The sequence below is a fragment of the Rhizopus microsporus genome (genome assembly GCF_002708625.1).
Source record: "Rhizopus microsporus ATCC 52813 unplaced genomic scaffold scaffold_10, whole genome shotgun sequence".
NCBI lineage: Eukaryota > Fungi > Mucoromycota > Mucoromycetes > Mucorales > Rhizopodaceae > Rhizopus > Rhizopus microsporus.
Window position 1 is genome coordinate 185,931 of NW_019671925.1, and position 26,452 is coordinate 212,382.

The following is a 26,452-nucleotide window of genomic DNA, read 5'->3' on the forward strand; positions in this document are numbered from 1 at the left end:
AAAAAAAAAAAACAGACGTATCAATAAAGTTAGTATTTTTCTATAATCGTTATTTCAAATAGAACTTACCCTAGGTATTATAACCAGTGGTAATAGGCCTAACAGCGTTTCCTGTACAGAAAGCGGCAGCAGGTTGGTTGAATTGAGGAAATGTTGTTCCAAGTAGTAAAGTTGCGATCCCAGATAAGCCAATAGCAACAGCACTCAGAGTGTCCCTAGCATGAGTGTTTTGACCTGCTTTTACTGACGGATAGGATGGGTTCACGCAAACAAAAGCGCCATTCACATTTTTTAAATTGATACGGTCATTTTTGTCTGTTGTACTGCACTTTGGGTGTAGTAGCTTCTTAAAACAAAAAATGCAAGTTTGCGACGTGTTGTATTCGCTTGTTATGCAAGCCATAGTGTAGAGGCTATGCTTGATAGGCTTCCAGTATCCTCCGTATCTTTGATAACCTTTTATGGACGATCCAAAACAGAGTCCGCTATCTCCAATAAACATTGTTAATGGTTTCTTACTGCTTGAGGTCACATAAGATCGCTCTTGAGAACACAGCCTGTTGATATACTTTCGCTTTTGCAGTTCATACGCTCGTAATTGACGTACTTTTTGTTGGGAGTAATAGTAATCTCGAAGTACGTCTTGGTGCGTGATTCTTCCATCATACCACTTGTTTAATTCCTCTATGCTGTGTATTTCTTGGAAGCTGTATACACTGAGTTTCGCTTCGATTTCTGAGATAACTTTAGCTTTTGTTTTCTTGGTACGTTAAAGCTTTGCTCTTAATTTAATTGCACCACTACCATACGCAATGTTGGACGTGTGTACTTTGCAAGGCTCTGCAAACTTGAAGAACGTTGCTTCTTCTGCGGAAGCTTGAAACCTGGTATTTCAGCCGCTGTAGGATTCGTATCTGCTGCGATGTCTATGATAACTTCGTCATCGCTATCAGTTGTAGTTGGGTTTAAGTTGGTGCGACTTATTTCGGTTCTCTAGTAAATAGTAACTAAATAAGTAAAAATAGCATTCAAACAATCAAACAATGAACTTGCCTCTTTTCTTAAAGCTTCTTCATATTTGGAAATACGCATTTGACATTTTGTTGCTATGTATTTCCATTTAAGAAAAATAGAGGAATTAACCAAGAAGAAATCTGAAAAAGCAAAAAATATTGACAAAGCACCCACAAAAGTCAAGCTTTCCAACAAGTTTTACAACACAAGAAAATGATTATTCAAAAATGAGAAGAAAAAGCGTGAAACGTACATTCGCAAGTCAAGAAGCGACAAAATAAACAAACTTCTTTCACGCTTAGGAGCCAAATGGACTCTAAGGAGAACAATGAGTACACGATTCAATATCTTTCTAGAGCGCATTTTCTGAAACCACATATTCTTGAAATTAGAAATGTATCTGTTGAGCGCCAACTTCATGACAACTGGATCAGTTGATTCACTTTTTCTTCCGTCTTCATTAAGAGCCTGTCTTAATGCTGTTTGGAAAGAATGCTTTTTGAGTGTTTCTTCGGTAACATCTTGAATTCCAAAATAGTTCGCATGGATCATTTGCGGATGATTTGGGTTGAAAAGGCTGTTAAATTCTTTTTTTAGGGCATCATCCGTAAGACAGCTTCTACCTATAGGAGGAGAGAAATAGATGATGTCGCTCTGGCAGCAAAAGCTCCCTGGTACGATATCTTGAATGCTAACATCGGTTTTCTATGGAAGTATAATTTCATCATTATCTAATTTGAAGAAAATTGACTTCTTCAAAAGTAATACTAGCTTAAATACTTGAACACTATACGAAGCTATGTAATCACTAGCAGAAACAACTGTTTCTTATATGGTTTTTAAAAAGGTATCTTGGATATCAGCGGGTAAATCTGATCTTAAAAGTGGGAGCAAGGAGGCACTAAAAGTTCTTAATTGCTGTTCCTCTTGTTCCTGTGCGCTGGTATCTTCCGCTTCCTTCGCTGTCTCTTCTCTATTTTCGATTTCTTTGCGAATTCTTTGAGCAATGTTAAAGATCCCGGCTTTAACAAAGTCCTTCCAATACTGCACTGGCGTTTTTCCATGGTTTCTTTTAGTTCGCAGTAATGGTACTATTTCTCCTACCTTCACATTAATTCTAGCTTCAGTACCAGTAACTATCCCACGAGGTAATCTTGGTCATAATAGCATTAATTTATGGAGTTTGCCAAGATTCCCGCCTGTCTGATAGCAGTGTCGAATTTCTGAAAAAAGTGAATTTCGAGTCGTTTCATGAAAGTGTTCATAAGACATTCTTCTCTTTCCGGTGTTCTACGGGCACGTTTAGGTGATGAACCATTTAACTCTTCACTTGCACTCCACTTCCAGCTAGCTGGTCTATTGATCATAGTCTTTCCGGGGCCATATATCGCTCTTTGCTTTTTCTTTTCACACATTAGTAAATATTAGGAATAGTAAAGAGGAAAAGAAAAAGAAAAATGACTATTCATTGTTTTATGATTTTGATATATCAATTACAACAAAGAAACTATTCTCCAATGAACAATGAATAAACTATCCCAACTAGTGAGCAGGCTCACAGATTCAATAACACACCCATGACTATTTAGAATCTGAATAGTCCCTTTATTTCATTATTCCTCACCCACTTGAAAGTGATTCTGGAACGTGACTCTTCAGTGAAAAAATAAAATAAAATAAACAACTTTACAAGGCTTCTTCTCCTATTCCAAACAATCTGGTACCATTAAAGGTCACCAGCCTTCCATAGAGTTCTTATTTCTTGTTTTTATTCATTTGAGTGAGGGATACTATAGGAGGTAATGGGTGGTAGAGCGACTTTTAAACACACTCTCCAGACCTATTTCTCTACAAAAAGTTTACTGTATTTTTATTAATTATTGACGTTAATTTTATAAAATATTGTCGTAAAATAAAAAAATTATTTTCGTAAAAAGACGACAAAGAAAAATACGTTTGAATAAAACGACATCATGTCAAAAGAGAGAGATAATGAGTATATGTAGAAAAAAAGAGAAAAAGTATGTTAGTATTAGAGCACATATTCTAATATTAGTTTCACTTACCACCAAGGTGCATTCTGGGGAGGGTAGCGATAACTACCCAGGAGAAGTTTAAACAAAAAAAAAAGGAACGGAGGACAGAGAGAACCCAGGGCGTCAGAAGAGACTATTGGAGAACGTTACAGATACACGCCAGAGAGCAGAGAGAGCGGGACAAGCGAGTCAGAGCAAGGACCATGAGGACAGGCTAGTTTTGATTGGTGAATCTTTGAACACTCAGAGGGACATTTGATAACTGCTGCAATGAAGCAACAAAAGGACTCAATTAATGTGAGTGTTTATACTTTCAAATAGGAGCAATCTACTTCATGATCATTCAAGAATATATATTACCAAATATAACTACATGTTCTGATTTCATGGAAGAACCGAATAAAGAATTTAAACTTTTACAAAGAGACTAAGAGGGTTATTCTAATATTAAGTTAATTTCAACTCCAAGATAGCCCACCTGTTAATATTACTGTCAAATGGAATAGTGAGCCATATTCTTTTTGTATTTGCTATTACTCTGATAACATTACAACGGTTTCAATACGACATCTCAATTTGGAAATACAGTATCTCCATGGATGTCAAGTCTGATACTACGAAAATATTCTTGGCGACGATGAATTTACATTTCGTACAGCATGAATTTTGTTCTCACCACTGGGTGCATTTATTTCGACCACAGGCGAATTTACTTTCCGGAAAGAGTGTATAACGGTAGTCAAGATTGGGCGCAGTGGTGAAGTTGATTTGGTTCGCGGGGCGTAAACAATGTCCGACTTACCTTCATCCGACCATTCGGTTCGAGTTACGGTATACACATAAGCAATTTGCGTGTTAAACACATATCATATCTTTATACGAGTAATAAGATACATTACCAACTAGAGAATGAACAACCAGATCTATAATCTTTGGGTGGCTTAACACCAATTTACTCATAAGATCTTCCCTAGACTTCCATTTCAAGGCAGAATAAGATTTTCATCTTAGACTAACGCTGAATGAGCTTTTCAATTAAATAAATTAGTTTTTTGATTGCATACACAACTAATTTACTTACAGTTTTGATTGAGCATTTTGCTGTGAGAAAAAAGAGGAAGACGTGACAAAAGAATTCTATAAAATTCCGTCACCGTCACCGATGCCTTTCATTACCGTTGTTGTATTTGGGTTTTGGATAAATTTAAACAAAGTAGAAAATACGATGAGACTATATTGTGTCTTTATTCAGAATAAAATGAAAAGGAAGAGATGATAGCACAATTTATAATTGTATATTAAGAAGCTGAGGTATTTAAACTGAGTTGACTATATTTGATTAAGGTGTAGCAGACCTTATAGCAACATTAGGTTCAACTGAATAATAGACATTTTCCTGTCCATCTTCGTAAAAGAAAGTAGTTGTCACTACTCGTTTTTTAAAAAAGAGAAGAAATTAATCGATATTAAAGTCTTAAGAAGTTTATATATTTTTTCTGGTCAACTTGATTTAACTTATTGTGACAAAGTTTCCTGTCATAAATGGACAATTGTTTTTGGCAAAATGAATTTTATTTTTTAGTAACGAGCATTTAATTTTCGCAAAGTGACAATATTTACCGTTCTCACTGTATTAAGAAAATAAGCCAGATCTCCTCTTATTGGATAAAACCGCCTTCTAAATGTTATGAGTTACAGATGAGTCTTTGTGGGTTATTACTACGGTAATTTTTAAGGTATTTTAGGCTGGCAGACAAAAATACTTTTTCAAAAAGGAGTCAGAGTTGAGTCTGAAGATTCAGATACTGATAATCAAGGGTAGTTACCTTTATAAAAGTGATGGAAAAGGGTACTAAAGTGACACACAGGCCCTAATACCAATCGTGCGTTCCATTTACTAATAATATATTTGACACAAAAATGTTCTAAGAGGAAACATGTAATAAGGAAACACCAGCACGCCTTATGTGTCTGTTTTTTACGATTTGTACGATGTTTTTATTGTATAATAAAAAGGATCATATCCTATATCTGCCATTTTTTTAATGACCATGGCCATCATCAGGGTTTTGTTTCTGTTCTGGAGCAACCTTGATGAAATCGTCTATTCTTAATATGGCAATAGCAGCTTCGGTTGCACTCTTCAGAGACTTAATCTTTGACATTGTAGGTTCCAAAACACCGGCTTTAAGGTTATCACGGATACCACCATGAATGAGTTCGAGACCATAATATTTCAGAGCGCGTTTACGATCATCTGCATTAGCATTAAGTGATGCATTATGATAGGCACGAAGTTTTGATACTAATTCAGTTGAATCTTTGGCAGCATTCACTGCAAGAGTCTTTGGAATAACAAGTAATGCATTGGCAAATTCAGCAATGGCCAGTTGCTCACGAGATCCCAAGCTGATAGCAAAGTTTTCGAGGTATACGCTTAAGGCTGATTCAACGGCACCACCACCAGGCACAACGCTATTGCTCTCTAGAGTTCTTTTAACAACGCAAAGGGCATCATGGAGCGATCTTTCCATTTCGTCGAGCATATAGTCGTTAGCACCACGTAAGATGATGGATGCAGAATTTTGAATTTTTGTGCCCTTTACTAAAATACATTCATCATCAGAGATACGTTCTTGTACAACTTCTTCGGCATGACCGAGATAACCGGCTTCGAATGTTTCTTCGCCTTCCAAGTTAGCCAAAGAAGAGATCAAAGTAGCACCTGTGGCTTTGGCGATACGCTTCAAGTCTTCCTTCTTACAACGGCGAACTGCCATAGCACCAGATTCAACAAACAACTTGAGACATAAATCGTCAATTCCCTTTGTTGTCAAAATGACATTGGCACCGGTGTCCAAGATCTTTTGAATACGTTCAGTTGTAATTTCGATTTCTCTCTTACGAATATCCTCCAACTTGTCAGGATCATCTACCACAATATTCACACCGAGATGCATACGAGCCTTTTGCAAGTTCATGTCCAAACAAGCAATCTTGGCATTCTTGATACATTTCTTCATGGCTTGTGAAGCAACGGTACAGTTGAGGGCATATCCACGAACAAATTGTGATTCAAGACCGGATTTACCATGAGCTTTCAAGATATTTACAGCCTTGACAGGGTATTTAGTCTCACCTCGAGGGCTCATGGACTTAACAGCCAACATGGCTTCAACAGCAAGATTAGCAAAGAATTCGTCATCACTATAAAATGTGGTTAGAGAACATAGAATAAAACAAGGCAAAGACATCTTACGATCCGATAATCTTGGAACTCATGGAAGTCTTTGCTGCATTCACAAGACATTCTTTTCCAAGTGCATCCACTTTGGTAGACATTTCGTTGGCAATAAAGCGACAAGCTTCTTTTGATGCCAATCGATAGCCGGTAATGATGGTGGTAGGATGAATCTTGTTTTTGACGAGTTCATTAGCACGCTTCAAAAGTTCAGCAGCGATGATGACAACAGAAGTCGTGCCGTCGCCTACTTCACGGTCTTGTTGTTGAGCAAGCTCGACTAATACTTTTCCTGCGGGGTGTTCGACTTCAAGTAATTGAAGGATAGTTGCTCCATCGTTGGTAATGGTAACATCCTACATTCAACATTAAACATTACTGTTCTTTAAATGATTCTACAGCACTTACACCAATTTCATCAACCAACATCTTGTCTAAACCAACAGGGCCTAAAGAACTCTTGACAATATTTGCAATAGATGAAGCAGCAAGCACTGAAATAATATAAAGTATTAGATCTAGCAAGGAAAGGCGCGTCATCATTCTTACCATTGCTAGAACGAACATCTTGGCCAGTTGTACGTTCACCGCCCAAGAAAAGCGAGTTATTTTGGTCTCTTTGAAACATTGACTTCAAAAGAAAAGGAAAGAGGGGGGCGACCGAAACTTTCTTTCTGGAAAAAAATATAACTCCTCTCTCTCTCTTTCTCTTTCTCTCTCCTGTCTCTCTTTTTTTTCGGGCTTACTTTGAATTTTTTTGGCCTGTGACCCCAATTTAGGAAAGCAATAATGGTTTAAGGCTGTGGCTTATTGATTTATTTAGGATGAATGCAGCAGCAAAAAGTTTATAAACTAAAGACCGCATAAAGTATTAGTAAAAGTACCTAAACGAGTCCTATGTTGCTTATTAGTTAGATTATCTCTCTCTCTTTTTTTTTGAATGTTATTTACTTTATCATTCGGTTCAGAATCTAGACGACGGTTTATACGATAGAGTAGTAACCCTGTCAGACCAGACAGACATCCGGACACGATGGCGGTTACAAGATTAAAAAGTACTGCAGGTGCTATAGACATTCTTATGAATAAAAATGTTTGTGTGTAAATAGGCATAAGGCTTACCATATCGAGGAGCATCGGATGACTTGAATAAAAAGGATGCAACGATATTACCAATGTTACCAATCATGATCACTGCAGCTACTCCCACTGCCCTAACCGTTAAATCAGGATAATTTAGGGCTGACCATCCAAGTGAGGCAGAAGCTAATGCATATGACGTAAGTTTAGAACAAGAGTCTGGACATGCATTGCATACCTTGTAAACCAATCCCAATAGGAACAACCAGTAAGGTAGAGTAAAGGGCTAGACAACGTAATCAATTTCCATTTTTTTTAGTGGGTTGAGCTAATTCATACCCCATTTGTCATAAAGCAAGTAGAGACAGAGATAGGCAGCGGCTACAATGATAGATCCCACGGCCAATATGGGTGATCGACAGTTGTATTTACCTCCCAGGTATCCGCCTAGTAAAACACCAATAGTTGCTGTCACACAAGGTGGTGCTGTTAAGAGCTGCGTGGTGGACATATCAAATCCGAAGCCTAAGGAGGTTGTAGATTAAATAAAAAGTAAAATAGAAAACAAACACGGATGGTTTACCACTAATGAGAGCAGGCGCAAATACTCCTAAGCTTGTGAGGTTAATTGAATTTAGAAAGAAGATGATGCCAAAAGCCCATGTTTTCCAATCAGACAATGCAACTGATAACGTCTTTAGAGTTGTATTAGAGTTGGAATGAATAGTTTCATCGACATGTTGCATTATTCTCTTTTCTTGCAACAGTTTTTGTTCATTAGTTAGCCAGCCAACTTCATTTAAATCATCAAACAAAAAAAAGTAAGAGATGATGGAAAGTAATACTGTAGGAGCTCCCTCTGTGATAAACAAGTATTGCCAACCATGTAGTCCGTTTTTGCCTTCCCAGGAAGAGACAAGATAAGTCAAGGGCCCGGAAACAACACCAGAAAGCGTAGCCATAGTTAAGAGTATGCCCACCCGAATACTAAACTCCTGAGGCTTGTATACCTTGGAAAGTAAAAATAAGATACCAGGAATATACCCACTTTCGGCTGCACTAAAGCGTTAAAGGTTTGTTTAGTAATTCATAACATAACCATCATGAGCTTACCCTAAAATAAGCCTCAAGATGAATAACCCAGTAAAGTCTTTAACAAATGCTGTCATCAGTGTTGCGAGGCCCCAAACAAACATAATGAATGATAACCATTTTGCCGCATTTGTTCTTTCAAGGATTATATTTGAGGGTATTTCAAAGATGATCTTGTAAAAAGGTTAATTGAACGTATTGTTATTATTGATCTTAAACTTACGTATGTTATAAAGAATGCTGATATGGCTGTGCTTAGCTGTGTTGAAGACATCTAAGAAAGGGAAATAAGTTACTCTTTTATCTTTAATACACTGTTTGGGTTACTTTTAAATCAGCCTGTAAACCAGCGATACTATATAATTTATAGTAAGTAAAAGAGTCTATGTTTTAAAGAACAATATTTCTTTACGCGGCATTTCCGATATTAGCTCTATCCAAGAAATCTGCAAAGTAGAATAGGCAAAACAGGGGCATTATTCGTAAGTCGAGCTTTTTTACTAGTTTCTTTTCATTTAATTCATTTATAGTTTCATATAACTTTGCATCTTCCATTGTTGAATAAACATCAATCGTGCTTGTGTTATTCAATGAGATCATGGATTGTGTTTTGTGATGATCATCGAGGTATCCATTGGGTTCAATCTTGGTCGAGTCACTAATGGTTGACTCTAGATTAAAAGGACTTTGCAACGCCATATTTCAATCAATATATTATAAGAAACAAAAGAGAAAAAGGGGATAGACAATAAAAAAAGGGGAGACATGCACCTTTTATACTATCCTCTTCCTTGCATGCTCCTTTGCATCTTCTTCTCCCCTCCCCCTTGTTTTCATTATTCATATAAATCTTTGCGCACAGTTTGACGGCATGATGAACTAGAACGGGCCTGTCGTCAGATGCTTTTCTATGCCATGTCAAATGGAATCATTATTGTATACAACAATAGGCGCTTTCCCTGCTATAAAGATGCACGCTTGGTTCATTTCTCCTGTTTCGGGTAATATCTGCCTCCTTCAGTAACATCCAAAAGGCATACATAGCAATAAAATCCGGATTGAATTCTTTTATTCGATGTAGGTGCTATTACGACGATGTGTCTATTCCTATGATGCATGTATATTCATCGGAAAGAACATCAATTGATTGTATCATACGATATATTACATTAGACTCATAAAAAGCTCGGTTGACGTAAATTCATATCATCAGCCTTAGTCAATCTAGGAAATATATGCAATCATATTGTCATGTCTTTTTACTTTTATTGCATATAATCTAATATGTTGCTATTCATCGTCATTTTGTCTCTCTCTCTTCTTTATTTTGAAACATATTGTTAGTCATACCTGCATTTTTGTTCAGAAAGGTTACTATAAGTAGCCTTATTAATTCATGCTATGTAGACTAACTCTGCATGTTTTTTGCCATGCAGATAACTCTTTCTTTTTATACATCATATCAACGCGAACTACACACACGTATATAAAACATGGGCAGATGAAACAAAAATTTGATTGGACAATCAAAATTGTGACTATGAAAATAGCAAGGAAAAAATTTTTTCTTTTTTTTTTTGTATAAAGAGTCATAAAGATTTGGCTACAAGGCTTTTTTTTTTCTCTTTACACATTTATAACAAAGTAAGTATTATCTACCAAAAAAAAAAAAAGAGAGAGAGCGAAGAAGATAAATATCGAATGATATCCCGAATAAGGACCATGTGGAATAAAACGATAATGGAATTCCTCGTATCTGAGCTCTTTTTAACTTTGTTAAACTCTGATTATTAACCTTATTTTCAGTCCTAGGTGAAAGTGCATACACAGCTTATGTGTCGTATAGCAACTGGGCCCTGGCTTTCTGTATATAATATGTAAGTATAAATGAAAAATTATAAAAAGAAGATGACGATATATATCCACGCTTCTGAGAGCTTTTCAAAAAATGAAAGATTGGATTTCTTTACATGCATCACCATCTGATTCTTTTTATTAAACATACTTATATTATCAGATTGATTCTAATCTTTATTTTAGTATATAGACAAGTCAAACTTTTGATTGCTGTATGGTACATTTTGCATCAGGTCTTCTTTCACTGAGGTTTATGTAAGTATAACTCTTCAATGTAAAAAGGAATCATATGCAAATGATGATATCCAAAGTTCAAATTGCCAGTTCTGCTTCTGAAGTTTACTGAAGAGACGAACTTATCGCTTTTAACTGAGAGTATATGATACTTTTTACATTTTTTAAAAAATAAGCATTTTTATACTAATATGCGTATTTTTATTTTAGTTTTTACAAGAAATATAAAGTGGCCTATTGTATATATAAATAATGGTAGGTTCATTTTGATGAAACAATTATAAGTGTTTCTTGAGGATGATAAATAGTTATATCCATTCTATGATGCGAGGCCCACATCTTTTTGACACCAGTAGATTGAATGATTCATTCCTTGAGTTCTTTGAGGGATGAGGACTTCTTTTTACTACCGTCGAGAAGGTGGGGATAGGTCAATCTAAGGACTTGTCTTTAGACTGGCTTGTCTTTTTGTGGTTTCCAGGATTTAAATAAACTTGCTGACAATTTTTCACTTTATAATTGTTTCTATTATTTCTTTTGCAATTGTGTTAACTATTTGATTTTAGGTAATGTATGAATAGAATATGTATATATATTTTTATAATAAAAAACTCCATTACAATCATGCATGTTCTTTTGTGTTTATTGATTTTAGTAACTGAATATATTTATTAAAGTATTTTACAATTAAAAAGAAAGAATTTACAAGTGTTGACCAAAGGCTTCATCAAATTTTGAAGCAACGATTCCAAACCTATCTGGGTCACGGGAGTGCATAGCTGCGATATCTTCAGTAATACTATGCATGAGTTGTGCATTGGCTCGATGACCAAAGTGCATAGGTTCATTAGTCAATCCAGAGCTCAATCCAGATCCATCAGTTGAACTGACTGAACCAAATGTCCTACGACGTGTTGTTTGTGTAGCATTATCTATTGAGCCAGGACCACTAGTTTGACCAACCTCATTTAAAAGGTCTTGGGTTTTAGAGGTAGCCTAATAATAATAATAATAAGTGTTTACTTTTGTGTACTTGACATACAGTTGATATACATACAGTGTTTACGATGCTGCTAATATCTCTACGCAAGTTATTGTTACGTTCATTAAATTGAGATTCCAATTCAGCGTTTGTAGGATGTTCACGATCCATAATAATAATAATGAAAAGGATTTATTAAAAAAATTAAAAAAAAGAGTAGGTATTTATACCTTAAAGTTGCATTTATGCATGAATTTTTTCTTGATGCTTTGCTAAATCATTGCTTACGTTTTTCTATGAATAAGATTACATCATGTGCTGCAAGCTTATTTTTATTAAGCATTCATTGGTTCCTTCCACAAACGACATGAATGACATAATATTGATGTTTATTATTATTAAAGTTAATATTAAATAGTAGTATGTAGTAAGCTATGAGTCTGTTGTTGTCATTGAACTAGAGGGAGTCAAGTCTAAGTATTCATCATCTTGAATTGAGGATGAGGATAAGGAGAAGCTACTGACTGACATTTGAGCAATAGGGAAAATGTAGGGCTGGCATTCAACAAAACTTGAGGGTGTGAAAAAATCATGCTTTTCTGTGACATGACTCGTTAAACATTCAGAACTGGGGATATGAAAATCCATGATATCCTCATTATCAATCCAATGATCCTTTTTACATTCAACTGTAGGCGACGGCGGCATGTAGATGCCTGAGTCATCAATAATTGACAATTTATATACTTCTTCCTTTGTTGATTCAACGAGTGGAACATTGTTTGCATGTTTGTCTGATGATTTTTTTCTACCAAAACTCAGAGTAAAACCAACACTGTTACGACTCTTATTGCTATTGTTGCTGTTACTGCTATCTGTCCTAGGCACCAATGCTTCTTCCTTCCCTTCGCTGCCCTGGTCCATGGCATCATTCATGACGGACTGGTTATTATCAGTGCTAGTAGCTGTAGTAGACCTTTGCCAGAACTTGACAGTGCGCATGAATGGCTTATTCTTAGGCTTGCTATCGATGGTTGTCATTGATTAAAAATATGCTTCAGAGTTAAAAAGAAAAAGAAAGGATTTTTTTAAAAAAAAGTCTTTTGGCCCTTTTACGGTTCTAAATGGAGAAAAATCATGAATTGCGCTAAACATTTCGGGTATAATAAACTCCTTCATTGTTTCTTTCTTTGACTCATTATTCACCATCATATTACGTTACGACATAGCCGAAAACCTCAATCCTCTTCCCTTTTTTTTCACTTTTTACCAGAGCACTCTTTCTTTATATCTATAGACTTATTATTATAAAGATGCGCTTTGAAATCCAAAATCATCCTATAAAAATAAAACTATCATGTGTACATCCTTGAGCAACTTTTGAAATTTAATTGTTCGATTAAGGCTCCATGCAGTGTATACTTAAGCATCTTAAATTCAGACTGACGTGTTTGATGAGATAATAACTATAATAACTTGAGTATAATCTTACAGTAGAGCATACATTCTACTTTACATTCCTCTATCGTATCTGATAAGAATGACTTATAATAATAACTATAGTAGCTACTAGTATAACCATAATAATATAAGCATAAATAATCACATTGACCACATTTATCATACTAACAACATTAATATTCTCTATAAAACTCTCACACAAGCTTAATTTAATAATACTCAGCTCTTCTTAATAAAGAATCTAATTCGCAAATTATCGAGTTAATAGCCTTTTTACAATAACAAAGCTGAATACAACAGTTACCTACAAAAAATCTTCCTTGTGCCTAGAATGTGAGAGTCCGTTGGAAAAGTTTAAAACGATTGTAAATCCATGGCCATATCAACGCAGAAAAATATCAACCGTTACGTGCCATGGCTTGCTCAAGTATGTGATATTAAACTGTAAACGTATAATGATAGTAAATACTTTATCATTAGGTGCAAGAATATTGTTTGCCTCAAAGAAAGTAAAGGCACACCAACTAGAAAAAAATTGTGGAATCGTGATTTGGCAGTTGTTTTAAACTTTCGAAAAATTTTGATGTATTTAAAGGAGACTGGCAAACAACATTCTTTATTTAGCAGAAAACAGCCCAAAAAACAGTAATCTTCCGCCAAAGTTACTACTCTGGTTATTTAATACAGATGATGTCCTTTCATAAATTCAAAAGCCTAATCAAACAACTAACCAAACATCTTTATGTAATGCAAATATTGTATCTTCATCATATCCTCTTTTGATTATACGATTCGGAAGAATACGCAAAAACTTAATTCCAGATCCGTTACTGCTACATATCTCTGTATTACATCATGACTATTGACCTACGGCTCTCGTAGAATAACTAAGCATGCTTTACACAAGCATCACAAGTGTACTTTATTCAGAAAGTTTAAGATGCTCTCTCTATAATAAAAGATAGGGCTTATTAAGGTTATTTAGACTCAACACCAATTGTTCATTATTTCCCCTTCAGTTTCCTTTTATGGCATACTTTATTTGCTCACAACGTGACTTTCAGGTACATAATCACTTTTACTTGCTTTATGTCCCTTCTTTGCCTTTATTTAAGTGACTCTTTTCGTCGTCAACGGCTTCTTTTTTCATTTCACAGTATTCATGAAAAATTACTGCGTAAAACAAGTAGCATCTTTTTTTTTTTTTTTTTTAGGAACCATATCAGGATGTTGTCATTGCTTTTCTTCATAATAGTTTGTTATTAGTAGCAACGTTATAGAAACAAGTCAAAGTTTCAAAGGATGCAAAATTAATTAGAAGAGCAGCCTATCAGATCATCTTTTACATGCATAAGCTGCTTTTACGTTTACTGGCGGATAGATAACTTGCCCTGTATGTCAATCGATGTTATTTGGCTCTAAAGCCGAGAGCGACCACATATCCTTCTACGAACCTTTCATCGAGTCTCTCTTGATCCAATAGTATCAATTACCGAATATATAATGGAAGCACTCGAGGTATATGTTGTCTATTGTTCTTGTTATCCCATACACGTATGAATCCAATTCACATAAAGCATATCACAAATTTAACAACGTCCCTTGGTGGAGCTGTGTTGTCTTTATCTACTCTCCGCTGGACTATCTTTTAGTCTACTTTGAAAAACGCTTGTGTTTATGAAATCAATATCACACTTTTCTATTACACCAAGTGGCCCAAAATATTTTACAAAAAGCCCATGTCAATATACTTCAATCAGCACATTTTTACATTTTCTCAATTTTTGATTTGTCCTGTCATCTTATAAAGAAAGGCATTGTGTTAAAAGTTATCTTTCGCACTCAAGCCCCTTTGATTTACATTGTTGTACACAACATGTTTCTGATTTAGATGTATTACCAAAATATCAAAAAACAAGATGCCTCTCTAGTAAAAAATTGAATTAGACAAAACCAAGAGTTTGATTAATACTACTGTCATATAAACTTTGGCCCCTCTTTTTCCCCAATAGATCACATCTAAACAAGCATTCTTTTTAATGCTTACCCACACGATAGCTCTTATCTAAACATGACGTACAGTGTGGGTGAAATACTTTACAGATAGCCAATTCCCATGGAAGAGTGTTGCAATCAAGATGTGCAAGAAAGACCTATTCAAAGTCCCGCAAAGATACCATCTAGATAACAAACTTATGGGAAAAGACTTATCAACGGCATCTGTTTATAATGAGTCCTAAAATGTGCGACAACGGTTTTTTACTTCTTCTTTTTTCTTATTACTATAAACAGTAGCATATTCAGTACGGAATTTCACGGGTTTACTAACCAGTGGGAAGTTCATACGTCATTTATCCTCTATCAAATGGTAAATGTAGAGTAAATGAGTAAGAATGAAGGCGTCTCGAGGGACACTCTTTCTCTCGACGGTATCTCCTTCACGTAATAGAGATACAGCCATTGCGCCCATACTGTGTAGTTGAAGACGGATATACGTATGCTTATGGGAAAGAGGCTTAATTAATACAGACAAGGAAATAATAAACATGGTTATAAAATACATTCACACAGCAAAAAAGAAAGGGAGAGATCGAAAAGATGTGATAAGAAAAATACATCTTTAATGACAGGGAATGGAGACTGTCCAAAAGAGGAAATTCGGTTACAAAAGGCGGGTATCATTAGCATTGGTCCCATGAATACCGGTGTTCTGGAAGAGAGATGTTTTACAAACTTTCCAAATAATGTTTCTTATGATTCTTTAACTAAAAGCCTTTATGCCATCGTTTCATGCACAATAAATGTAACCACATCACTTTGCTTGGTTTATTATTATAAATGAGCACTGCTTGGTTTGTGATAGCTTTCTATTACAAGATCATGATTGGTTGTATAGACACCGTATGTACGAATCTTCTGATATGCGGGCAGGCATGATGTAGTTAACATTTTGAGTGGTCACGATTGCTATTTATAGACAAAATGGATTATGTAAGATGTTCATATATTGAATGTTTGGTTGTCATAAAAAGAATGAAAACTTGTAGTGAAAGTGATGTTTTCTAGGATCTTTTGTATAAACCATAAACTCGAGAAGGACGAGGTAACGGTAGTGTAACACGCCCTGCTTGCGATACATATGAAAAATTGATCCATGTCTCTCCCAGATGAAACCTCTCGAAATCGTTGAGCTTCATTATAATTAATACATCAAGGAACCAATTGTTTGAGACGATGATATCCAGAAGTTTTCAAATCAAAACATGAAGAAACCGGTTTGGTTTCACATAACAGGAATAAAAAAACGAATCAGATCAGGATATCTATTTACGGACCATAGAGTGATCATTATTCACTCAAAAGCTAGGCAAGATAAAGTAAAAAAAACAGGCAGTCAATGGATCTCTAAGTACAAGAATTAAAGTGTGGCTTTTATATTGTATCTATTGTATGTAGTTATTGCCTTTATGTCATTATTAATTTTTTGAATCGTCATTTGATTTGATGTTTCTGGATCTTTGCAAGTGTAAGCATTCTTCTTTGTTAGCTTTAATATGAAGGAAATATCAAGATAAATCCTAATAAGCTCAAGCTATGGTCTTGTAAAGAATTTGCACTCTGTGATCATTCAGAACAAAATGATTACGTAAATTCAATCTCAGATCACGACCTTGAGCAACAAAGGTAATGTTAAGAAAGCTATTAGTATGTATAGAGACAGATCAATTCAAGTCATAAAACAATAGTGGTTTATTAGATGCATTAAAATACGTTTCTCCTGTGCGGCAACATTGTCTCTCTTCTTTCTGTAGATGCAAAGATATATTTGTATTATTATTAGTACAACACAATGTGAAAAGTAGGTCAGGTCGGGGACCATTGGTTCAGTAAGGTTTATTATAATGTTACACATTACTTCCCAGTCCCTGTAGAATATCCGTTTGGATAAATATAATGCTACCTAATGAACACTTTATAAACCCATCACTTGTTCTATAGACATTCATGCCCCTTTATGAAACAATATTTGAAAGTATAGGACCTGATCGTCTCTGGTGTACTAGCTGAGATCGATCCGTTCATTAGCCTAACCCCACAGTAGGATAGCCACTGAAAGGTGGTGTAACGGGATAAATCATTCCATTTTTTGCGGCAGAGTGGGCCTTTATTGGCTAGCTAGATCATATTTAATGCCCCGCATCTTTTCCCACCAAAAAAAAGTAATCATCTATATTTATGATCAGCTCGTCTTTCCGCGGAGCCCTATAAAAGGCAACTCGTACTTTTAAGAATGGCTTACTTAAGCCAGCAGATGATTTGTTTGGTTAATTTTAAATCCCAGGTTACCATCGAAAACATCTGTTCCAATACATCCCAACCAATATAAGTAATCCCCACAATTGATATATCATCACATTGGGAACACAAAAGAGAAACTGAAATATACCAATTGTTCACTTCAGTGTTGTTATTCGCCTGGATTTTATTGAATTATTCAAGAATAAAACACAGTGTCAAAAAAAGAAACAGTAAGTATATATAAAAAGGCAATCCCTTTTCAGTTCTATTTTCTCTCTTTCTTTACATCAAATCAACTTTATTTTATTTTATACTTCTTCGACTCTTTATTTCAACACAGTCCCTGTTACTGAAGTCTAATAGTTTAAACCGACTATATATTTTTTATAAATGGGTTATTTAACAAAATTAACCACCAATGTTTACGTATGTTTCTCTCTCCAGATTTATTATAAACATAATAACCTATTTAATTATAGTGCATTGGTGGATTTGCCGCTATTGCCGGTATCATGTTTGGTTTTGATATTGGTTCTAACTCTGGTGTCATTGGTACTCACCAGTAAGTCGTGGAAACTTCAATTTTTTCTTTTTTTAAATTTCTAATTCACCCCTTTTTTTTATAGATACCTTGACTACTTCAACCATCCTAGTGACGTCTTGCAGGGTGGTATTAACGGTGCACTTTCCGCTGGTTGTTTCGTAGGTGCATTGATTGCCGGTTACCCTGCTGATCGCTTCTCTCGTAAATACACTCTCATCGCTGCCTCATTCCTCTTTATCATCGGTTCTATTCTTCAAGCTGCTTCAAATGGCGTTGCTATGCTTTGTGCTGGTCGTGTCATTAACGGTTTATCTGTCGGTATCACCTCTATGGTTGTCCCTCTTTATCAATCTGAAATCTCTCCTAAAGAAATTCGTGGTCGTATTGTCTCTGTTCAGCAATGGAGTATTACCTGGGGTATTATGATTGCGTAAGTATACACATTTTCCTCGCTTGATCTGATCTTGTGACTGATTTCAACCAATAGTTTCTGGATTCAATATGGATGTCAATATATCGAAAGCACAGCCGCTTTCCGTATTCCTTGGGCCGTTCAAGGTGTTCCTGCCGTCGTTCTCTGCATGGGTATGTGGTTCTTCCCCTTCTCTCCACGTTGGCTCGCTGATAAGGGTCGCTTGGATGAAGCTCTCAAAGTTCTTGCTGATATTCACGGTAATGGCGACCCAAGCCACCCTCGTGTCCAATTGGAAATGGAAGAAATCAGAGCTACTATTCAATTCGATAAGGAAGTTGCTTCCCATCGTTACACTGACTTATTCCAACCTGGATTGGCTTACCGTGTCTTCCTCGGTGTCTGTCTTCAAATTTGGCAACAATTGACTGGTATGAACATTATCATGTTCTACGCCGTCTTGCTCTTCCAACAAGCTGGCATTGGTGACACTCAAGAAGCAAGTCTTCTCTCCTCTGGTATCTCTTATGTCGTTAATGTTGTCATGACTATTCCTGCTATTATCTTTGTTGACAAGTGGGGTCGTCGTCCTACTTTGATTCTTGGTGCCTTAGTCATGTCTATCTTCTTGTGGGCTGTCGGTGGTGTCTTGGCTGTTAATCCCTGGGCGATTGATCCCAAGGATGGCAAATGGTACGTTCACATTGACTCCAAGACACAAGCTAATGGTGTCGTTGCCTGTATTTATCTCTTCGTTGCCACTTTTGCTACCACCTGGGGTCCTCTCGGTTGGGTCTATCCTGCCGAAATCTATCCTCTCCGTGTCCGTGCTATGGCTGTCTCCCTCTCTACTGCTTCCAACTGGCTCTTTAACTGGGTTCTTAACTTTGTCGTTCCTATCTTGATGCAACGTATTCACTACGGTTTATACCTCTTATTCGCTGCTTTCAACTTCTTGATGTGTCTCCACGTCTACTTCTGTTACCCCGAAACCAAGGGCTACACTCTTGAAGAAATGGACATCGTCTTCCAACACAACCCCAGAAAGAAGATTCCTCGTGAAGTCTTGGATGAATGGGTTGCCAATAAGGGTATTCATCAAGATAACACCTTTGAAAACTCTGGCTCCGTGGCTGAGAAGAAGGTTGAAGCCTAAGCTACTTTAATATTTCCTTTTACATTATTGTATACATAACCCTTCTCTTTTAATCACCTTTAAAATATAATCATTTAATACTTGCTCGTAAAGTAACTTTTCCCCTCATAATAATAATAAAGTTACCCTTTTTACTGTATTCAACATTGTCTATTTAACCAAACAATAGCTCTCTCTCTTTTTATTATATTTAGATCCAAAATATGTTTATGCTGCTATGAAAGATATTATTATACAAGTCTATCTCATAAAGACCCAATCCATAGCTCGAAAAAAAAAAAAAAAGAACTGCTCAATTTACTAACAAAAGACGCTATGATTATGCAAGACCCATTCAAAACAAATATGATCAACTGAAGCTGAAATTTTCACGTCCAAAAAGAAAAAAAATGTTTTCTTTTACGCGCCTGCTCCGCCCGAGTTTAAACTGTTTATACCGACTTTCTAAATTACCCATAGCAACCATGGCAAGAGAAATCAAGAGCCAGACGACCACAGCAGAGACGGTGGTCAAGAGAACGGCTGAAGAGATACAAGAACAAGTAAAAGTCAAGAAAACAAAGAAGGAAGAGGTGACAGTGAAAAAGAAGAAGTCTGGCTGGGAGCCGTTCGATCCATCATTACCAAACAATATGACATTCCCTGCAAGCTTTAATTTCCCCAAAAAGCCCGAAAACACAATTACATTTGCTTCTTATAACGTCGCTAGCTTGCCTGCTAGTATTAAAAAGGGTTTCAACAAATACGTAGACGCCGAGGATGCAGATATATTATGCGTACAAGAGACAAAGGTGAATAAGCCTTTGGACACGGCAGTCAGCAAGGAGATGTATCCATATCAATATTGGACATTTAGCTCAAAGAAAGGTTATGGTAAGTTGTATCACTCATCGTCTTATTCTGCGCGTGAGGCTAATATTTCAAAACAAGCGGGTATCGCTGTCTTTTCCAAGTTCAAGCCAAAGGAAGTGACCTATGGTATACCCAAGTTTGACGGAGACCAAGAAGGCCGTGTGATTACCTTGGAATTTGACAATAACATTGTTCTTATCGCAAGCTATGTACCTAATGCAGGAGATAAGCTAGTACGGTTACCAGAACGCCGCATTTTCAATGATCATATGGAAAAGTACATTCGATCATTTCAAAAAGAAGGTAAATCTGTTATCTGGACAGGCGATCTGAATGTGGCTCATACACCAGACGACTTGGCTCGACCTGCAACCAACGAAAGATCGGCTGGTTTCACTATTGAAGAAAGAACGGATTTTAGCAAGGTGCTTAATCCATCAGATGACGGTTTGCCTGGTCTGGTCGATACCTGGAGACACTTTCATCCCGAGCAAAAGGGACATTATACTTACTACAGCTATCGTTTCAAGTGTCGTGAAAAGTTAATAGGCTGGAGATTGGACTATTTTACGGTGACTCCTGATTTACTGGACAAAATTGTCTCTAGCGAAATCAGACATGAGGCATGGGGAGCAAGTGATCACGTGCCTATTATTCTTACACTTAAGGATGTCATATTATAAGGTTTATTTAAGGAGAAGAAGGACGTAATAACGGATAGTAGTAGTGGTAGTAGTAGTAGTAATACTATTAAAAAAATGGAAATAAAGTCTACATGTAATGTGTACATAGTATGAGTGAATTAGAGAGCGTTTGGCTTTTGCTCAATCTGATCAGGTTTTAAAGGTGCGTTTGCATTGGTTAGCGTAGGAGATGTTATATTGGAAGTTGGTTGGTAGTAATGCTGTGGTTGTGGTTGCTGTGGTTGTTGGTATCCATAGTCCTGATATTGATGAGACTGTTGATATGCACTACTGTTTGCATTATACTCATAGATAGGTTCGTTAGGAGAATAATGTTCTTGATGATATTCCTGAGGATAGTTGTTTTGCTGATATCCATACTCTTCGTCTGTCAGATTCATATAACCTGTATTGGGAGGAACAAATCGACGTGCGTGTTGGAAAGGTGATGCTGGTGCACCATGCTCGGGTGCGCTGTTTCCAGCAGGATTTTCCGACATTTTCATGTCATCAGTGTTGTTTCCGAAATCATCATGAGAATTGGCTCCTCGACGGCGAGTACGACTGGCACAACCACCGTGACGGTTCAACCATGTTAAGGCACCAGCAATAACAGCAATGCCAACTATAGATAGATGGTGTAAGTTGATGTTACAGAAAATCATGAGAAGAACTTACCTAGACCGCCCACTACTGAACCAGCAATAGTTGCCGTTTTGTTTGATGAATTCGACGGCTCACCTGTACCTGGAGAAGATGTAGCACTAGTAGAGGAAGTGGGTGAATTGGAGCTAGTGGGTGTAGGATCATCCGTGTTCCCGGTTGTTGATTGGTTATTTGTTGTAGATCCTCTAGTTCTTCTTGTCGTCGTCGTGGATGCTTGATCGGCTGTCGTTGTAGTAGCTGTCGGAGAAGGATCTTGTGTTGTTGTGGGATTCGCTGTTGTTGTAGGAGGATTGTTTGTCGTATTAGGTGTGGTATTATCGGGCGTATTTGCTGACGTAGGAGGATTAGTCGTCGTTGGATTATCCTTCGTCGTCGTAGCCTGAGGCGTACTCTGAGGAGGAGTATCGGACGTTGGCTGGGGCTGCTGCTGTTGAGTAACTTGCGCAGCGCCAATAGAAGCATCACCGCTTGCTTTTTGAGATGATACTAGCTGTAATAGCAAAAAAACAACAATAGCTGAAGAAGTTAAGGAAAGTCTCATAGCTGTTTGTAAAAGAAAGGAGAAGGAGAAAAAAAGAAAGAAAGAAAGAAAGGAGTTATTTAAAAGGACAACAGCAGTAAAAAAATCTTTTTATAACTTTGGATGTAATACAGGATGTTCCATCTGTCTTTGATGATATTTTCTTTCATTGGATATCGGAGATTTTACATATTGGATTCTTCAGGTGCATACTCATTGGTCACCTGATGATGAGCTCCAGACCCTTTTAGCACTCAACATGCCCTTTCTCTCAGTGAAACTTGACCTCTTTTTTTGGAAATTATTTATAGATTCATTAAGCCAAGATATTTTTACATTAATCCTAGATTTCTTATCCAAAGGAGACTATGAATTAATGAAATCGAGAAACTATTGTAAAGTATTAAAATGCTTCAACTATAAGAAGAATGTAACCTATATTACAAAAAGGGAAGATTTATTACCAATAGCTGTCATGTGCTTCTAGACTCTTTTAACTGAGTGTCCTGAGTTTTTTTTGCATATCAATTAGTACTCTTGAGGTTTTAGGTTTGTTGATTTAATCAAAGACAAGCTAGTGGTTATCTCATGGTTAAAAGTGGGGGTTTATTATGTGGAAGTATGATGATGCAGAAAAGATAAATGATACTCTTTCGTGCCAAGTCCAAATTGATTGTTTTCCTAAATATTTCTGATTTCCCTGAATCAAATCCTACGATTATACATAAAAGGACATTACGGTGAAAAAAAAGGAGGGGTCCAAGACTAATAAAGAACCTTAACCGTTGGCTATCTTGATCACGCTTGGGATTGGCTAATACAACATCATTTATACCAATGCGTAGACATTGACGTGTGTTGTAGTGAATTACAATTATATGTTGAAAAAAAAAGTTAAAATAGCAAGCTAATAAAGATTAAAATTTAATACGTTTCAAAGAAGTCCAGGAATTTATTGTTTGATACAGTAATGATCTTGATCATGCATCATCCGTATCTTGGGGATGACTAGCAATAATCAAGCAAGAGCTCATTGTGACTGGTCTTTGTCCTTCCTTCTGTTTAACATCAACAACAATGAAAAACGGCTCTAATATTTTATGCTTCGAATAAATACATTATTAAATATATCAAGCTTGGGTTTTTATACTATTACTAAAGACATTTTGTTTAATTCGATCAAATTTAGGCTCGCTCTCTTTATTCACCTTAAATATAATAAAGGAGTAAACAAGGCAAGCAATAAGAGTACATGTGTTTGTATAACAAAGCTCATTTTTATAAAGCTTGTAATTACAAAGTGAAAAATTATCCTCTCCAAAAAAAAAAAAGAAAAAAAAAAAAGAGAGACAATGGAGAGTTTCACAACAATGTCTAAAGCATTGGAAGCAGAAAATTTCCATGCTGTCACATTTTTTTTCCGGTTAGAAAAAAAAAGTTCAAGAGCCTTGTTAATTTCATTTTATTCCTTTTTCTCTTCTTTTATTTTTACGTTTTTCCATGGACTTTTGGGTAAACGAAAAAAGTAATACCCATAAGCAGTCGAACTTGTCGAACAGTATACCTTCAATCAGGTAGTATCTCCTATTTATTTTCTATAGCCATACATTAAAGAGTTTAGCTGGTTAGACCATTGGATGATAAACCAAGTTCGCGTGTCTTTAGTGCATTACGTAGATCGCGTGCAGATACAATGCCTTCTCAACCTGCTGCTGTATTTCCATCTGATATGTTTTCAGACATAATTCATCGTCATCGTTCTGGTTCTATTACTTTACCCGCGGATAAAGAGGATGAAGATAATAAAGACGATCTTTCGAGTCCAATAGATGAAAATGCATCGAGTACTATTGCATCCACTTTAGCATCACTCGGTCTAACTGATGATGAAAATACTGCTACAGCAACTACTACTACTACCACAGTAACAACTAATAACCGAAATCGATCTTACACCATCCAAGGTGCAGCCACCAATGAGGCTTTTGGATTTCATCCCTTTTCCCCACAAACCCAGTCGAGTATCTTGCAGCGCCCTCGAGCAATCAGTTTGGGAATGGCAGATTCGTTTTCTCCTTTTCAACACGAGCAGCAGCAATCGTCCAAGTTGCACATAGAGCAAAAACATTCACCAATCTTGAGATCTTCTCGGAGTACAAACAATTTACTAGATACCACCCATTACTTTTCAAATGAAAATATCATGGATAATGAAGGAAAAGAAGTAATGTACTTTTAGTATAAATATATTCTTTGAACTAACATTTCGTATGTACATCAGGATTCAGGTGACTCTCCTTCTTCGTCTCAAGCACAAATACCCTCTCGTGCTCTTTGGTTGGGTAATATCAATCCCAGTGTGAGTGTACCTGATCTCGTACACATGTTTTCTGCGTATGGCCCAGTGGAGAGTGCAAGAATTCTGTCAGATAAAGAGTGTGCCTTTGTTAATTTCTTGACAGTTGATTCAGCTGTGGCTGCCAAGAACGATTTGGAAACAAGATTGGGCTCAAAGCTGGCAGGAACCCCTGTTCGTGTCGGCTTTGGCAAGGCAGATGTGAGTTCAGCCATGGCAGATGCAAGTCCTAATACTCAAGGACCTACACGCGCTTTATGTAAGTAGGTTCTGAATAAAAGAAAATAGTATTAACTCTCAACTTATTATTAGGGGTTGGTAATATTCCTACCAATGCAAGCGCAAATGCACTTCGTAACATATTCCAAGCCTTTGGGTCTATTGAATCCGTTCGAATTCTGTCACACAAAAATTGTGGATTTATCAATTTTGAGCGACAGGAGGATGCAGTTCATGCCAGGAAAGCACTTCAAAATAAAGAGATATTCGGGCCAGGAACTGGCACTGTTCGTATCGGCTTTGCAAAGGCACCTTCTGCCTCGGATGGAGTAGATTTAGACGATGGATTACCTGTGACAGATAGCTATCAAGCAGCTCAATGGGCGACAGCGGTCATGATGGCCAACATGATGATGAATGCATCTGGGCAGCCGCCTACAGCGCAGCCTAGCTTGTTTGTTGCTATTGCCTCGGAGAGACTATTTATCATGAAGCAGTTGGGAATTGAACCGTCTGAGAAGCTCAAGGGTTTGCATAATAGATAGATATATGCTTCAAAAATTAACCTTAATCAAAAGTGGATAGAATCCCATTAGTGTACCATTCTGCTATACCGCCTGTACCTGAATTGGGGCCCGACAGAAAGCTAGATCCTCTTTCGCTTCGAGAGATGAGAAAAAAGCTAGAAAATGAAGAATCAGTGGCCTTGGAACAAGCAGAATCAATTGCATCGGATTGCATGGACGAAGTTGTTGAGCTCTGCAGCGGTAAGATATACACGAGTACGTCCTGTATTGCATCACTTACAACCTTTATATAGACTATATTGGAAACACAGTGATCCAAAAGCTATTTGAATGCTGTACTGAAGAAACAAAACTCAAAATGTTAAAGAAAATTGCCCCTCATCTGGCCTCTATCGGAATTCATAAAAATGGCACTTGGGCTGCACAAAAGATAGTTGATTTTGTTAATGAACCAGAACAAATTCAGCTCATAAAGGAGTATATCGCGCCCTATATTCCTTTACTGCTACTAGATCAATATGGAAATTACGTTGTCCAGTGCTGTCTTGTTAAGAAAGATAATCAGTATATCTTTGACGCCATTGTTGACAAGTGCTGGGAAATTGGACAAGGACGATTTGGTGCTCGTGCTGTAAGATCTATATTAGACAATCCAACAATTACTCAAGAGCAACGTGTAAGTGTATGACTGTTATATGAGATACTCTATTGATGCCTTGATCTATTTATTTTAGGTGTATGTAGCAGCAAGCATCGTTCAAAATGCAACGTTATTAACAACAAATGCCAATGGTAGTTTATTATTGAACTGGTTTTTGGATAGCTCACAGCTTCCTGGACGTTATCGTGTCCTCTGTCCACGCTTATTGCCATATCTAAGCAAGTTATGTATAAATAAGCTAGGTTCAATAACTATACAAAGGATTATCCAACAATCTGAGGAACCAGATGCAGCCACTCTGATAATGAACTCGCTTTCAGAGAAAGCAAGATCAGATTTATTGACAAGAAAATGAAATTTAGTATAGAAAAAGTGTTTATAAATGTATATCATAGTTTTCTTTTAAAATTGCTCTTGTAAAAAAGTAAAAATAATGTTTAACTACAAATAAAGAGAAAATACAGTGAGGTTAGATCTCAATTTTAAATGATTTGCACATCATTGAATTTCTTATTTTAGTCTAGTTTCACAAAGATGAAGGAGATCGACCATTTCTCTTT

At 36.6% G+C, this 26,452-nt stretch overlaps 9 protein-coding genes across 9 annotated transcripts in view; 3 read left to right on the forward strand and 6 right to left on the reverse strand.

Annotated features, from left to right (window-relative positions):
* The window catches only part of RHIMIDRAFT_16344 (uncharacterized protein), a 1,096-nt gene extending 349 nt beyond the window's left edge, over positions 1 to 747 (reverse strand). The window contains exon 1 of the mRNA XM_023605754.1: positions 70 to 747. Within this exon, the coding sequence (XP_023465304.1) occupies positions 71 to 502 (432 nt within the window). The 5' untranslated portion in view covers positions 503 to 747 and the 3' untranslated portion in view covers position 70. The remainder of the gene's footprint in view (positions 1 to 69) is intronic.
* A 1,095-nt stretch (positions 748 to 1,842) lies between these two features.
* Positions 1,843 to 2,429, reverse strand: RHIMIDRAFT_238264 (uncharacterized protein; the record flags this gene model as incomplete). Its single annotated transcript, XM_023608924.1, has 2 exons — positions 1,843 to 2,150; positions 2,309 to 2,429. 2 exons carry the CDS (start codon positions 2,427 to 2,429, stop codon positions 1,843 to 1,845), a joined length of 429 nt encoding a protein of 142 aa, XP_023465305.1.
* Positions 2,430 to 4,940: 2,511 nt separating this feature from the next.
* On the reverse strand, positions 4,941 to 7,011 carry RHIMIDRAFT_216113 (T-complex protein 1). The gene is made up of 4 exons (XM_023607303.1): positions 6,841 to 7,011; positions 6,700 to 6,785; positions 6,310 to 6,647; positions 4,941 to 6,257 (listed from the first exon to the last, which is right to left on the reverse strand). Exons 1-4 carry the CDS (start codon positions 6,917 to 6,919, stop codon positions 5,093 to 5,095), a joined length of 1,668 nt encoding a protein of 555 aa, XP_023465306.1. The 5' UTR covers positions 6,920 to 7,011; the 3' UTR covers positions 4,941 to 5,092.
* Positions 6,983 to 9,201, reverse strand: RHIMIDRAFT_255588 (MFS general substrate transporter). The gene is made up of 9 exons (XM_023611176.1): positions 8,876 to 9,201; positions 8,791 to 8,818; positions 8,687 to 8,737; positions 8,485 to 8,636; positions 7,955 to 8,430; positions 7,711 to 7,896; positions 7,610 to 7,657; positions 7,414 to 7,557; positions 6,983 to 7,358 (listed from the first exon to the last, which is right to left on the reverse strand). The coding sequence occupies exons 1-9, from the start codon at positions 9,160 to 9,162 to the stop codon at positions 7,144 to 7,146; spliced, it is 1,587 nt and encodes a 528-aa protein (XP_023465307.1). The 5' UTR covers positions 9,163 to 9,201; the 3' UTR covers positions 6,983 to 7,143.
* Positions 9,202 to 11,802: 2,601 nt separating this feature from the next.
* Positions 11,803 to 12,625, reverse strand: RHIMIDRAFT_255596 (uncharacterized protein). The gene has a single exon (XM_023611177.1). It carries the CDS (start codon positions 12,575 to 12,577, stop codon positions 11,969 to 11,971), a length of 609 nt encoding a protein of 202 aa, XP_023465308.1. The 5' UTR covers positions 12,578 to 12,625; the 3' UTR covers positions 11,803 to 11,968.
* A 5,153-nt stretch (positions 12,626 to 17,778) lies between these two features.
* On the forward strand, positions 17,779 to 19,282 carry RHIMIDRAFT_186437 (general substrate transporter; the record flags this gene model as incomplete). The annotated part of the gene is made up of 3 exons (XM_023605867.1): positions 17,779 to 17,858; positions 17,923 to 18,270; positions 18,328 to 19,282. Coding segments are annotated over 3 exons (1,383 nt in total), but the record flags the coding sequence as incomplete, so codon positions are not given.
* A 758-nt stretch (positions 19,283 to 20,040) lies between these two features.
* On the forward strand, positions 20,041 to 20,943 carry RHIMIDRAFT_285150 (uncharacterized protein; the record flags this gene model as incomplete). The annotated part of the gene is made up of 2 exons (XM_023613245.1): positions 20,041 to 20,281; positions 20,339 to 20,943. The coding sequence occupies 2 exons, from the start codon at positions 20,041 to 20,043 to the stop codon at positions 20,941 to 20,943; spliced, it is 846 nt and encodes a 281-aa protein (XP_023465310.1).
* Positions 20,944 to 20,978: 35 nt separating this feature from the next.
* RHIMIDRAFT_313850 (uncharacterized protein) lies at positions 20,979 to 22,195 on the reverse strand. The gene is made up of 2 exons (XM_023614898.1): positions 21,622 to 22,195; positions 20,979 to 21,568 (listed from the first exon to the last, which is right to left on the reverse strand). The coding sequence occupies exons 1-2, from the start codon at positions 22,148 to 22,150 to the stop codon at positions 21,063 to 21,065; spliced, it is 1,035 nt and encodes a 344-aa protein (XP_023465311.1). The 5' UTR covers positions 22,151 to 22,195; the 3' UTR covers positions 20,979 to 21,062.
* A 1,415-nt stretch (positions 22,196 to 23,610) lies between these two features.
* Positions 23,611 to 26,409, forward strand: RHIMIDRAFT_255601 (ARM repeat-containing protein). Its single transcript, XM_023611178.1, has 7 exons — positions 23,611 to 23,703; positions 23,759 to 24,353; positions 24,411 to 24,744; positions 24,798 to 25,232; positions 25,283 to 25,471; positions 25,525 to 25,907; positions 25,966 to 26,409. Exons 1-7 carry the CDS (start codon positions 23,630 to 23,632, stop codon positions 26,245 to 26,247), a joined length of 2,292 nt encoding a protein of 763 aa, XP_023465312.1. The 5' UTR covers positions 23,611 to 23,629; the 3' UTR covers positions 26,248 to 26,409.
* Positions 26,410 to 26,452: the final 43 nt, after the last annotated feature.